Raw genomic sequence first — 13,575 nt, 5'->3', positions numbered from 1 at the left:
AAGTTAGTAGGATTAAAACCAGTTTGTTTCACACACATCATACACACAGTGTCAAAATTGACAAAAAAAAAACACGGTGTCAAAATCGAATTTCTGTGTAAAAAGAGTGTTTTTATGCCATTTACCCCTATAAATACCCACATATACATGCCTGTAAGGACAACGAGAGCACAAACCATAGTTTTGCAAACATCGTTTAGCCACTTACATATATACACATGTAGTCGATTTTGTAGATACTTGTGATTTTTCCAGAGACAAAGCTGGTTCTCTGACTAAAAATTTTAGCATGTCATTCATCGCATTTAGGGGTGAGCAAAAACCGCACCGCAACTAAAATTAATCGCAAAAACCGCAAACGATTAACCGCGGCCGCAATAAAAGCCAATGGTGAGGTTGTCTGTTTTTCAAAAACCGCAAATTTGCGATGCGGTTCGATTATTAGTTTTCAAAAACCGCAAAAAAACCGTACTGCACCGTATATATTATATACAATTTTTTTATATTAATTAGTAATATATTAAATATTAAAAATAAGACAAGTTTCATGGATGAAAGAAGGATAAAATTTTAGAAAACAAAAGTGCTGGTTTTTTTTTCTTATGTTTAATTTTGGAAAATGGTAAAATTTGACAATTTTAAGATATTTATTGTTAATTACTGGCGATTTAACGTTTTTTAGATATTAATTGTTTGTAATTTCAGTTAATTGTCTTATACCTTATGGTTTTTATTATTACAAGTAATATGTTTAAACTCTTAAAAACTGTTTGAAATGTAAAGCGCGGTTAAAAACCACACAAAATAACCGCACCAAATCCATACGGTTAATAACCGAAACACAAAAAAACAAAACTCCACCGCAAAAATAACCGCTTAACCTCACCACAAAATAACCTCACCTAGTGGTTTTAAAATGGATTAACCGCATTTGCGATTAGCGGTGAATTTTTGGCCTATAACTGCACCGAACCATACTACCCTCACCCCTACTCGGATCCATGGACCGATTGTTGACATCACCAACTGTTTTGCTTAAGTTTTTCTTTCTCTAGAACCTTAGGTTGCTCGGAGTGGAGGGATGAAAGATGTGTGGGAGCTGACGTGCCAGCCCCCAAGACGCGTGAACACTCCCCCCCCCCCCCCCCTCCGACGGGATGGGTGTGGCGTGAAGCTGGAGATAGAACAAGACGGACGATGTGATTGGATATTCTCCTTTGACCGTTGCATGTGAACGTTATATATTAAAAAATTAATTATTAATTTATTACTCCACATTCTCTCTCTATTTCTCTCTATCTCTCTCTCTCTCTATATATATCTATATATATATATATATATATATATATATATATATATATATATATATAGAGAGAGAGAGAGAGAGAGAGAGAGAGAGAATTAGGTTCAGGTGTTTAAAGTAAATTATTGTGTTATTGTATGTATAAATGTAGGTCAATCAAAATTTAACAAATAAATAAATAAGGGTAATTTAGTAATTTGATAAATAATTTATACAAATACACTCCTATAATTATGGTAATTACTTTGACCTACCTTTATCCCTTTTTAAAACAGTAAACAATATTGTATTCTATCCCATTCGATCCTCCCTAGCTCGAGCTCTAAAACAGAAGATCGTCACCACCATCATTTGCTGTTGTCGCCGAATTAGGGAGATTGGTGGGTCGATGGTGATTGATTAAACGCAAGGGTGAGGGGATCCATCGACACCAGCGACCCTTTGCGGGGTTGCCTTTCATCGTCTTATTCATAGATCAGGAGAGGGAAGAATCGAGCAATAAAGCATTGAACAGAGGTGGTCTTGGTGGTGGTAATCGATCGAACTAAGTGACCATCTCCAATTTTTGGCCGAACCAAAGGAAGGAAGGCACGAGGCAACGAGATTTCGCTCTTTCTCCTTTGAATCAGAGGTGCGAATATAGGAGGAGCGATTTCAATCGGCGACAAGGGAGGTCGTCTCTGTGGTTTGACGAAGTTGAAGGGACGAAGGAAAATGGTGGGGTGTCGCGATCAGCAGAAGTGAAAAAGTCGGGGTCCTCAGTGGGTTTGCTCGACGGAAGAAGAAGAAGGGTTGTGAGGGGTGTTGCTCTGATCATTAACATGTTCTCTTCCCTTTTCTTTTTGTTTGACCGTTAGATAGAAATCATTGGGGTGTTTGAGTTTGTTTCATTTGATATAAACCAATGGATGTTTGGATTGGGTGTTTGACATGGAAGGAAAGGAAACACAAACGTGTTCTTGTTTGCAGATGTATTTTAGATTGATTTACTGTAAACCAATGAAGTTTAATCTTCAAATGAGTTTTTTAATTTGATTTAATTTCAATATATAGAATGGATATATTGGGTTAATTGTTTGACAAAAATCAATGAAATTTTGGATGTTTTTAGGTTTATTGTCTAATTCTTTCAAGGTGTAATATTTTTGGTGAATTGCGAATTTGTTATGATTGTCTAATTTTACAAGAAATTGAAATTTATTTTGATGCACACCAAGCGCTCGCTAAAATGCTTCAACTGAGTGGTATTTCTTCGTTTATAGTATTCTATCAGAAAAATGAGCATATTCTGTTAGAATTCCCCGAATTAATATAATTATTGGTAAATGAATTCCAATTCTATCATAATGGAATCACAAATTACAATTATGTTGGAATGGAATATGAATATTTTCTCACTAATTTATTCATTGGATTTGTTTTCACATAAGCTCATGCTCGAAGAACGGACCACGAAATTTGAACGAAATTTGAACGACGCCTCTTACCAACATTATTATTTTAGAATGTATTAGTGTATTTGTTAGATTTTAATATTTATTTTTTCCTGATTTAAAAGTTTTTTTTAGTTTTATTCTTTAACAATAAATGTAATTTTTAGCAATTGTCACATGTATTCTATAAGAATTAATGTAATTTTTGTTTTAATTATTCAATTAATGGTTCGAGAATTTTGTTATTCTACAAGAAACTTTTAAAGTCATGATCAAGAAATATGTTCAATAATATTTTTATTATTTTATGGTTCAAGAATATTTTTATTTTTGAACATACTCAAACATATTATGTCAGAATGTCCGAATTAAAAACATTATAATTCTTAAAATCAGATTCTTAAAATTAATAGAATATATGATCCCTTAAAATATGCAAAATTTCTTTTATTAAATATATATTAATTGACTAAAATACCCTTCTAGTTAAATTAGAAGGTATTTTTCAATTATATTTAATTCAATAATATGTATTAATCACTTTCTTAAAATAAGTAAAATGATTGACCCACATTTATGCATACAATAACACAATAATTACTTTGAATATAATAACCTAATCCTATATATATATATATATATATATATATATATATATATATATATATATATATATATATATATATATTCATTTCAAACACATACCATTTTTCACACACAAACACATATATTCAACAAAAAAAATTTCCTTTCTAAAATATTCTTATGGATCAAAACCAAAATACCCACCCACCCCAAACACTTCAAATGATCCGTTAGCAAATATTGACTACATGCAATTGTTATCATCCCCCATTTAACAACTTCTTTTCACCAATCTTTCATACCACCCACACTACTATCAACGACAACAATCACTACAATTCGTTCAACCCCAATTTCAAGCCTTTCAACAACAACCTTCTCCGCAATTTCAACCCTAAACTTCCCAACGCCAACAAACTTCACAACCATCTCAAGTTCCATTTTCTCAATCTCAACTCGTAAACCTCGACAATGACGACGACGACGACGAATGTGTTGAAGAAACACAACCAAGTCGTAGAAGGCAAAAAAATCAAAGGATCCAAGGAAAAAGAAAAATACGCAATGAACCGATGAAGATGAGGAAACTTTAGCTAAAACTTGGATTTCATATCACAAGACGGGGATGTCGGCAACGCGCAATCAGGTCTAAACTTTTGGAATCATGTTTTAGACCATTTCCACACTTTATTAGGAAGGCAAATGAGTCAGACATACAACTCGGTCAATGCAAAATGGCTTGCACCAAATTTAACGGCGTGTTTGATAATCTTAAAAATATGCATCGTAGTGGTAGCAACGATTTCAACATTTTATCAACCGCGTTGTAACAATACAAAATTACCAACAATGGTAAACCGTTTGGCAACCAGAAATCATGGGAAGCTTGTCGCAATGGACCAAAATGGGTCATCTATACGAAAACGGTGCATTCAAGATTTACCACTGGTTCCAACAAAAGACCTAGAACGTCAGAGTCGGACATTGATGTTAACCTCGACCTCAATGATGAGTCCGACACCATCGAGGGGGAGGGTCCACCGGACGTCCAACTTCGTCGACCACCTGTAAGGGACAAAACAAGAAATAGGGGGTCTTTTAGCGGAAAATCAACAAACGATGACGTATTAGCGGAGAAAATCGACAAAACTCTAAATTTTTTAGGAAAAAAAATTGATTCAACGGAGGAACAACGTCGGCGACAATTGGCACTCACCGATCTTGAAATTATAAATAAGGTGCCGCAACCGAATCTCGACCTGAAAAATTTAAAGGTGTTTTTGAAAATTCAACAAAAAGTTCTCGATAAATATCCCAAGTAGATTCTATGGTTTTTAGTAATTTAGGTTTAATTTTCTATGTTATTTTTATGTTTTTTTTAGTATTTTAGTTTTCATTTTCTATGTTTTTCTATGTTTTTTTTTTTAGTATTTTAGGTTTAATTTTCTATATTTTTTTGATTAATATAATGTGGTTTCAGTTAATATAAAATATTTTATTATGTTTTAAATTATGTTTTTATTTAATTTAATCATTAAATAATAATAATAATAATAAAATATTTTATTATGTTTTAAATTATGTTTTTATTTAATTTAATAATATAAATAATAATAATAATAATATTAATAATTATTATTATTATTATTATTATTATTATTATTATGGAGTAGTGACCATTTTTTATGTCTAGGGAGTTGGTGGTGAAGCTGACGTAACACAGAAGTGACACCATTTTTTCGATGGGTTGGTGGTGACCACTCCCCACAGCCTTATAATACAACTTGGTTTTTTTGTTTTAAGATTTTTATAAAAAACTTCAAATTGATAAACTTAACATTTATTAACATCTCATATATACTATTTAACTAAAAAAATTATGATATTACACTTAACAACTTATTATGAACACCCATCGTGACTACGACATTGTTCACATCATTTTTCATGTTTAAGAAACTGAAATTAAATAATTGTGTCTTAAATTTATCTTTATTATTATTTTTTGTTTTTTTGTTTTTCTCAACAATTAACAATTATAAAATAAATTTAATATCATATAAACTTAAGGTTATTTGATATGATTTTGATTGGATCTGATAAGAGGTTGAATCTGACTCGAGTCAGATTCATATTGTTTGATATCAAAAGTAAAACATTTGATTCGGTCTTAAACATAACCCATGATGAGTTAATCAAACATTAATTTAGTCATAAATTATCAAACAATGTCTACTTGTTTACATAAAATAATAAATTATCCTTGGGGTTTTTTAGTGAAAGCTTTGTCTAAGTGTCAATTTTTTGACAACATTTCATAAGTGGTCCTACGGTTTACAAAAGGTATCACTTTTAGGATATCTTTAGAAAGCGATGCACTCACGGTCCTTTTTGTTTCAATTTTTGCATGAGTGGTACACCGTGGTTTTATTTTATTACAAATTTGATCTAAAATTACTATTTTACTCTTATTAAACATTTCATTGATCTTTATTTTTATAATTTAATTTAAATTTAATAATAAACTATTTTTAGTTTTAAACAAAAAACCTTATTATACCAAACACTCTACCCTTTTTTCCCACCGGTTCCCTACATCATCGAGTTCATCTTCCCAATGCCATACCTCCATTGGAATCAACCCCCCAAAATACCAAGGACCTCTGTTATCATCACCACTTCTTCTAACATCACCGATTACCTCCCTTCTCCATTGTCTCATCACCAACATCATCTCCAAACAACGGTAATCCTTTAACATCTTCAAGAACTGATAAAGACTTAGAGGTGAGTGTTCATGGGTGGTGATCGGTAACACTGTATAGGGAGAAAGGATAGATGTGCGAAAGAAGTGGAGTGTACGAATGTGTTCTTTGAGAGAGAGAGAGAGAGAGAGAGAGAGAGAGAGAGAGAGAGAGAGAGAGAGAGAGAGAGAGAGAGAGAGAGAGAGAGAGAGAGAGAGAGACGTTAAGCGGTTAAGTTAGAGAGAAGGGGTATATTTATTATTATTCTTTTTTATTTTAAATATAATTAATCAAAAAGAAAATAGTATAAAATAAAACAAAAAAGTATTAAAGTCTAAATTACTTAACTCGCCAATCAAGCAAAATTTGAAACCGTAAAAACCGGACAGTGTAACACTTTCTAAAATATCCTAAAAACATTCTAAATTTTAAATTCCAATTTCTTGCAAACCCACATGCTAACCGCTGACAGGCCACAGGAAGAGGAAACTAAGCAGCTAGCCCAAAGATGGTAACCATGGAGGCCCAATCCAAGGCCTGGGTAGGATAGGGCTGTTAGGCTGTACCACTGTAGGGGCGTATTAGCCCAACAATGGCTACACACACTCATACTGATACACTCCTACACTACTCATCGTCTCTGTAATTCTATATCCATATACCATAGCCAGACGTCTTCACCGAAAACACGAGTCAGACAAGGCCACTGTGTACGCCTTCGGTGTACACGTTCTGCTCAATTTGTCTGTTTTTTTTGTTGCTGTTTGTCCTTTATAGTTCGTTGCTAACTTCAATCTCTCACAATTCTGGAGTTTTCAATCTCCAGGTGAATAATTTTCATCTTGAAGCTTGATGGGCCCTCTTACATTAACTATTAACTCGAAGAACTCATCAATGTCTTCACCAGGTAACTTCAATTTGTCAACATTTCTCAATTTTGGCATAATTAATCCAATAATTCCATTAATCATCTTAAATTCAACACTTCTCATCTGAACGAACAAGGGTCCAATGTCCATATCCAGTTAAATTCATTAACGAATATGATAGCATTATTAGAAAATTAACCGATTGGTAGATAAATAGTTGAAGATATGAATACAAACGTAAGAGCCCCACGTTTCGTCACTCATATTGTAATATTGTCTCTGTTAGTGCCATTTATTTTGAACAGGTGTGTGGTTTTGCAGATGTATCAAATGGGAAATCACAAAGGTTGCAATTGATACCAAAAAAGTCTTTTGCATCAATCAGCTCAGGGGAAGATAAGCCAGTTGATTTCTTACGAACCTTATTTGGTATTTCTTAAATCTGTTTACATGTATCGAATTTTTTCTTAAAGTAAAGTAAGACCCAATTTAGAAGTTGTTGATGTGAGTTGAATGTTATGGAAAAGTTTGTTGTTACAAAGTTATAATTATTCCTGTGATAGTGCAGAGGGTTTCATAGCAGGAGGAACAGCTGGAGTTGTTGTTGAAACAGCTTTATACCCAATTGATACAATAAAGACAAGATTGCAGGTATACCATTTTAAATCAACTGTTTGTTGTATAACAAAAGAGTTATCTATGAGTTAACATCTTTGAATTACTTTAGGGAAAAACAAAAAATTCTAACATGTAAAAAAAAAAAAAAACTTTAACATGATATATTGATTGTAGGCTGCTCGGGGTGGAGGAAAGATTGTTCTTCAGGGGCTATATTCAGGATTGGCTGGAAATCTTGTTGGTGTTTTACCGTAAGTATTGACTTGTGTACATAAATGACTATTTTACCCTTTTGTTTGGAAGTGATGCTTATAACAAATTACTGAATGTAGGGCTTCTGCTTTGTTTGTTGGTGTTTATGAACCTGCAAAAAAGAAACTATTGAAGATGCTTCCTGAAAATCTTAGTGCTGTTGCACATCTCGTAATTCTTATTCTATCATTTGGAAAATAGTTAAATACATCTTCTTGTTTGCAAGATTTAAAAAAAAAAACTATTTTTTTTTAAGTTTATGATGACTTTATTCTTTTTATTTCAAATATTTGCAAAATGTTATGTAGACTGCAGGTGCTATTGGAGGAGTTGCTGCATCTCTAATACGTGTTCCAACAGAGGTAAACTTATTAATTTTCATGAGAATTTCCATTTCTCTTTTACTTCTTTTATAGGGTGAATTTACCTTTTTACCCTTTTAACTTCTCGAGTCTTGACAAATAGGTTGTAAAGCAAAGATTACAAACTGGTCAATTTTCTTCAGCTCCTGATGCAGTTCGCCTTATTGTTTCCAAAGAGGGTTTTAAAGGTCTATATGCGGTATGAATCTTTCTATTTTTGTTACCAAATCACAGAAAATAGCAATGTACTTATATATTACATTTATATACTGATAATAGCAATATATATATATATATATATATATATATATATATATATATATATATATATATATATATATATATAATATGAAACTTGTAAAATGCTTACAAGTTTAATGTAACATATTGCTATTATCAATTATGAAATGTGTAAGAAATTGTAAGTATGTTGCTTTATTATGTGTATAGAAATATAAATGCATTGTTATTATTTATTAAGGATTTGTAAAACCTTCAAGTGTGAATAAATTTAGGGATATGGATCTTTTCTGCTACGAGATCTACCTTTTGATGCTATTCAGTTTTGTATATATGAGCAACTTCGGATCGGCTATAAGTTGGCTGTGAGTATTTATTTAAAAAAAAAAACCAAAATTTATATTTATGCTAATTGCTAAATTACGAAATTGCCCCTTGCAAACTTTTGATTTGTTTTTGAAACATCCATTAGGCACGTAGAGACCTTCATGATCCAGAAAATGCTGCAATTGGTGCTTTTGCTGGTAAGTTGTAACCCTTCCCTCTATATATATTTTTATTGTTTGTGAAATTGTCTAAAATACCCTCCAACAAATAAAGGACAAATAGGTAATTCTTGAATTATGTTTTGTAGGGGCGATTACGGGAGCGATTACTACTCCACTTGATGTGATAAAAACTAGGTTGATGATTCAGGGATCAGCAAATCAGTACAAAGGGATATTTGATTGTGTTCAAACAATTTTGAAAGAAGAGGGACCTCCTGCCCTTTTAAAGGTATGTTGTGAAAATTACTAAAATGCCCCTGGACTATGAAAATCTAAAGTGTAGAGTTCTGAATTTGTTTAAAAAAATAGGGTATTGGACCACGAGTTCTGTGGATTGGAATCGGAGGTTCGATTTTTTTTGGTGTTTTGGAGAGAACAAAGAAAATTCTTGCAGAAAGACAGCTTCTTCAACAATCTAATGATCAAAGTTCTGATACCCCAAAGCAAGATTAAGGGCAAAAATGTGATTTATTTTTGTATGAGAGGATGAATTAGTGAAGATTTGCTAAAATAGCAACTTTTCGATTGATGTGGAACGCTAATAATATTGTGTATCTTTTCAAGATTTGTACATCTCATTTCTCAAATCTACATTTGCTACAAAAAAAAAGAATTATTACACCACAAACCAAAAATAAACAAATCATGAGAAACACTTTTATAATATTAACTAACTAAAAAGTAAATACCTTCATAACAAGAAACCCAAAACAAAAAAGAAGGGGATATAAAATTAAAACAGTGGAAAGAAGCTCATACTTGTGTGAGTTGTGAGATGGATGACTTTTGTTTAAATAAAACAATCATTTTTTTTCTTAAATAAAACAAATTTCCTCAGCAGAATCCAACTGTTCTTAGGATTCCCAAGGTCCAACATTAATGTTACATGAAAAGAATGTGTAAACAAACCAAATAGAATAGAAAAATCATCGGTTTTGAAGGGCTTCAATTGCCTTTTTCCATTGATAAGCTCTCTGCTTTGGATCCTCAAATGACATCACTTTCTTCGGCTGCATAAAAATCAAACAACAACATAATAAAATATAATCCATATAACTTTTTACAACATTTAATGAGAAATTCTTTTTGGGCATTTTGTGACATAGGGGGAAAATTGAAGGACTCACTATGAAAATTTTGAAATGTGAAGGGCTTGAAACTTGGATGCTAAGATCATTGGGATCATCAGACCATATCATGTTCCCTTTTCCAGCTAGCTTTGAGGGGTCCACATATATCAACTTTGGCTTATTGGTCAAAATAAGTTGAACTTTTTTGCTTGATAGTTTTTGCAGTTTCTTCACCATTGAAATCATAAGAATAGATTCACCTGGCTCCAAAAATTCTTGCCTGTTGACAAGTCAAAATAAGTCAAAACATTTAGTCATCGTTCTTCATGTGCCATATAATGAGATCATAACTTTGTAAGGAATAGAAAAGGTCAACTATAAGCTAAAATTCTTTAAACAAATAGATGTATAAGAACATCAAGCTTAATAACACAATTTATATTTTACCATTTTGAGTCAAATGAGTCTATTGTAGCGAGTTTAGTTATATGGCTAATATCAGAAGAAGATGTAACATCGGAAAAGGTATTTCCAATTCCGATTCCGATTCCGGTCCCATCACCAATATGTGCGGGATTCCAAGAGGAATCCGGTGTGTCATCACCCCCACTTGTCCTACCACCGGTGTGACTCTATATTCAAAAAAAAAAATATTATTAACAATGACTTTGGTCTCCATAAACATTAAAAAAAATAATTTAGAAATACCTTTTCAAATACAAGTTTGGGAGGATTTCGTGACCTTATATTATGCCAATCAATTCCTTGAAAAAAAGGATGATTTTTTAATGAATTATAACCATCACGTCCTGCACCAGGTCTTTTTATAGGATCAGTATCCTGCATTTTTTTTATTTTTTTTGTGATTTAAGTTGTTAAAAAGAAGAAAAAAAAACATAAATAAAAGAATAACATGATTTGAATGTTAATGTTACCAATAACTTATCAATGAGATCTCTGGCATCATGAGAAAAGTAATCTGGAAATCTGACATCACGGGCGATAATTCGTTGAAAAATGAGCCACTCACTTGCATCTTTGAATGGAGAAGTTCCAGATAGCATCTGAAACAATGTGCATCCAAGTGCCCAGAGATCATTTCTGTTTACAAGGGGCATAAAAGTCATTTCCACAATATGAAAACAATAAAGAGTGAATGATAAATACTCACCCAATAGTTGCAGGAGAGGAATTCAATACTTCTGGAGGGACATACGCAGCTGTTCCCACAAATGTACATGCCTTGTCATCTGAAGAAGAAGAAAGAATGTCATGATTTTAAGTTTTTAACACATGAAAAAGAAAAAGGAAAAAAAGGAAACCTGATGCTGCATTTGGAAGGACTGTTATTTGGCTATCTTGCATGGGTTTTACACTACCAAAATCAGCAATCTTTATGTGTCCATCTGATGTAAGAAGCAGATTCTCTGGCTGTTATTAACATCATGTCAGAATTCTATAAATAGTTATTCAATGTGTGTGTGTGTGTGGTTATAATTTATAAATGCTAGCAATTACATTAAAATAAAACAAGATTTTCCATTGTGATACCTTAATGTCTCGATGTATGAGACCTAAATTATGTATGTATTCAAGTGCATCTATAACTTCAGCTGCATAAAAGCGAGCTTCATCCTCTGTCAATCGACCTTTCTGTAAAAAAAACAATTTAATAAATATCTTACAATGAAAAATATACAAACTAAAGAGAACATAACTACAAATACTTGCCCTTGTTATTTGATCAAAAAGTTCTCCACCTTCACAGGACTCGAGTGCCATGTCTTCAATATATGAAGATTCAAAACATAAGGATATATATAAAACAAAGGAATTTTAGGGTAATAGAAGATTAACAAAATCCATAAAAACTGTGCTTACATAGTGAAAAAGTATCTTGGAATGTAAAATGGAGTTGCACGATTCCAGGATGAGTCAACTGATCCAATACAATCCTCTCTAGTTTCACATAAGCAGTTTTATTTTCTTTAGTTATGAATTTTTTATCCATGATCTTTAAAGCATAAACTTTTCCTGTGTCTTTCTTTCTTGCTCTTACAACCTGATAATGTCAAATTGCAATGTTTATATAACATATATTGCAAAAGAATCGAAATATGCAACAAGATTATTTTTGTAAGAATGGGTCAATAAAAAAGTGTAGGGTGAATGATAAATGGATAGAAGATATGCAAACATTGACCCACAAGTCAAAATTAACAAATAAGCAACGTAATAATTGAGCTACTATTGAGATAACGAATTGATAATTCAAAATATAATCAATAAAATAATCAAAAATGGACCTTTGAGTAAGAACCAACGCCATAGATCTTCCCCATTTCGAAATCCTGGATGGTGAAATTCTCTTGTGGTGCCCTAAATTTAAAGCTGTTAGATTTATTGATATCTTTGCCCCCATGGTTAGCTGAATTGTCCTGAATATGCAGCTTAGATTCGACATCCTTCTCCATTTCGCCCCCAACCATTGCCATCATTTATTTCCTGAACTTCGCCCAAAATTGAACCCTAGAAAATCAAGCGCATCCATGCGAAAACGTTGCGTCCGGTGGAAATATCCCCTATAAAGATAATTGATTGTCTTTTTCAATCTCTACAAACCTCGGAAATGGAGTGTATTACACGGCCTTCAAGAAAAGCGGGGAAATAAAGACCTTTGAATAACAGAGCATATCATAATAACACAAACGTCAGATCAGAGACCCATATCGCCTTTTCATCTGAACCCAATTCGATAAAGCCAGCAAACATCAATTGAAACAACCCAAATAAAGCAATTGTGATGCTTCGTAGCATAAACGCATTCAAAACCCTAAAAAGCAAAATTGAATGGAAAAGGATGGGGATTGAAGATGAGAAAGGAGACCCATTTGAGTAAATGATGGGGAATTCTTTTTTTATCGATGTATCAATCTATTTTTCATCACTTTTTTGGTTTTTTGTCAATAATTTCTTCTACAAAGGGAAGTGATGGAGGGAACAAAGTTAGAGCGAGAAAGCAGGGGTAGAGAGAGAAGAAAGACACGTGTTAATTGGATGGGTGCCTAAAAAGCATGAAAATTTACACATTGGAAATGCAAATATACAGGTCTTGACGATGAGATTGGCTTTGGTTGTTCCTTGTATTCCTTTTCCATTTTATTATTATTATTATTTTTGAAAAATGCGATAGTACAATGAAATTTGGTTATTTTATTTAGGGCAAAATCATGGAAAAATTATAATATTATCATAATTTGATTTATATATATATATATATATATATATATATATATATATATATATATATATATATATATATATATATATATATATTAACTATGTCAATATATTTATAATTTTGTTGCAATATCAACCAAATGACCGATTTTTTATGTTTTTTCGGTAACCACTTTTTCCGAACACTAAATATACCAAAATTACAATTTTTACACTGAGTTTAAATTTGCCAGAAAGTCGTTATATTATCATAATTTTAATTTTGACATCGAATTTCTTTTTCTCAATTACGTCATTACATTTACAATTTT

At 32.1% G+C, this 13,575-nt stretch overlaps 2 protein-coding genes across 4 annotated transcripts; one reads left to right on the top strand and one right to left on the bottom strand.

The window, feature by feature from the left end:
* The first annotated feature begins 6,658 nt into the window (after positions 1-6,658).
* SAMC1 (S-adenosylmethionine carrier 1) lies at positions 6,659-9,541 on the top strand. 3 transcript variants are annotated; one of them, XM_079012620.1, is made up of 12 exons: positions 6,659-6,788; positions 6,892-6,972; positions 7,256-7,363; positions 7,503-7,585; positions 7,727-7,803; positions 7,885-7,975; positions 8,113-8,166; positions 8,270-8,365; positions 8,682-8,771; positions 8,879-8,930; positions 9,041-9,183; positions 9,264-9,541. In XM_079012620.1, exons 2-12 carry the CDS (start codon positions 6,918-6,920, stop codon positions 9,405-9,407), a joined length of 993 nt encoding a protein of 330 aa, XP_078868746.1. In that variant the 5' UTR covers positions 6,659-6,788; positions 6,892-6,917; the 3' UTR covers positions 9,408-9,541. The 3 variants fall into 3 exon arrangements, with proteins under 3 accessions (XP_078868746.1, XP_078868747.1, XP_078868745.1); XM_079012621.1 differs by having other exon boundaries at positions 6,665-6,775; XM_079012619.1 differs by having other exon boundaries at positions 6,665-6,808.
* A 124-nt stretch (positions 9,542-9,665) lies between these two features.
* Positions 9,666-13,101, bottom strand: LOC145065586 (3-phosphoinositide-dependent protein kinase 2-like). The gene is made up of 10 exons (XM_079012618.1): positions 12,331-13,101; positions 11,906-12,086; positions 11,576-11,808; positions 11,347-11,455; positions 11,196-11,274; positions 10,960-11,125; positions 10,733-10,864; positions 10,472-10,656; positions 10,082-10,304; positions 9,666-9,964 (listed from the first exon to the last, which is right to left on the bottom strand). Exons 1-10 carry the CDS (start codon positions 12,520-12,522, stop codon positions 9,881-9,883), a joined length of 1,584 nt encoding a protein of 527 aa, XP_078868744.1. The 5' UTR covers positions 12,523-13,101; the 3' UTR covers positions 9,666-9,880.
* Between the last annotated feature and the right edge of the window lie 474 nt (positions 13,102-13,575).

Source organism: Lactuca serriola, chromosome 8 (genome assembly GCF_051521515.1).
Source record: "Lactuca serriola cultivar US96UC23 chromosome 8, Lser_US96UC23_V15, whole genome shotgun sequence".
Lineage (NCBI taxonomy): Eukaryota > Viridiplantae > Streptophyta > Magnoliopsida > Asterales > Asteraceae > Lactuca > Lactuca serriola.
This window is presented reverse-complemented; position numbering and strand designations above follow the sequence as displayed.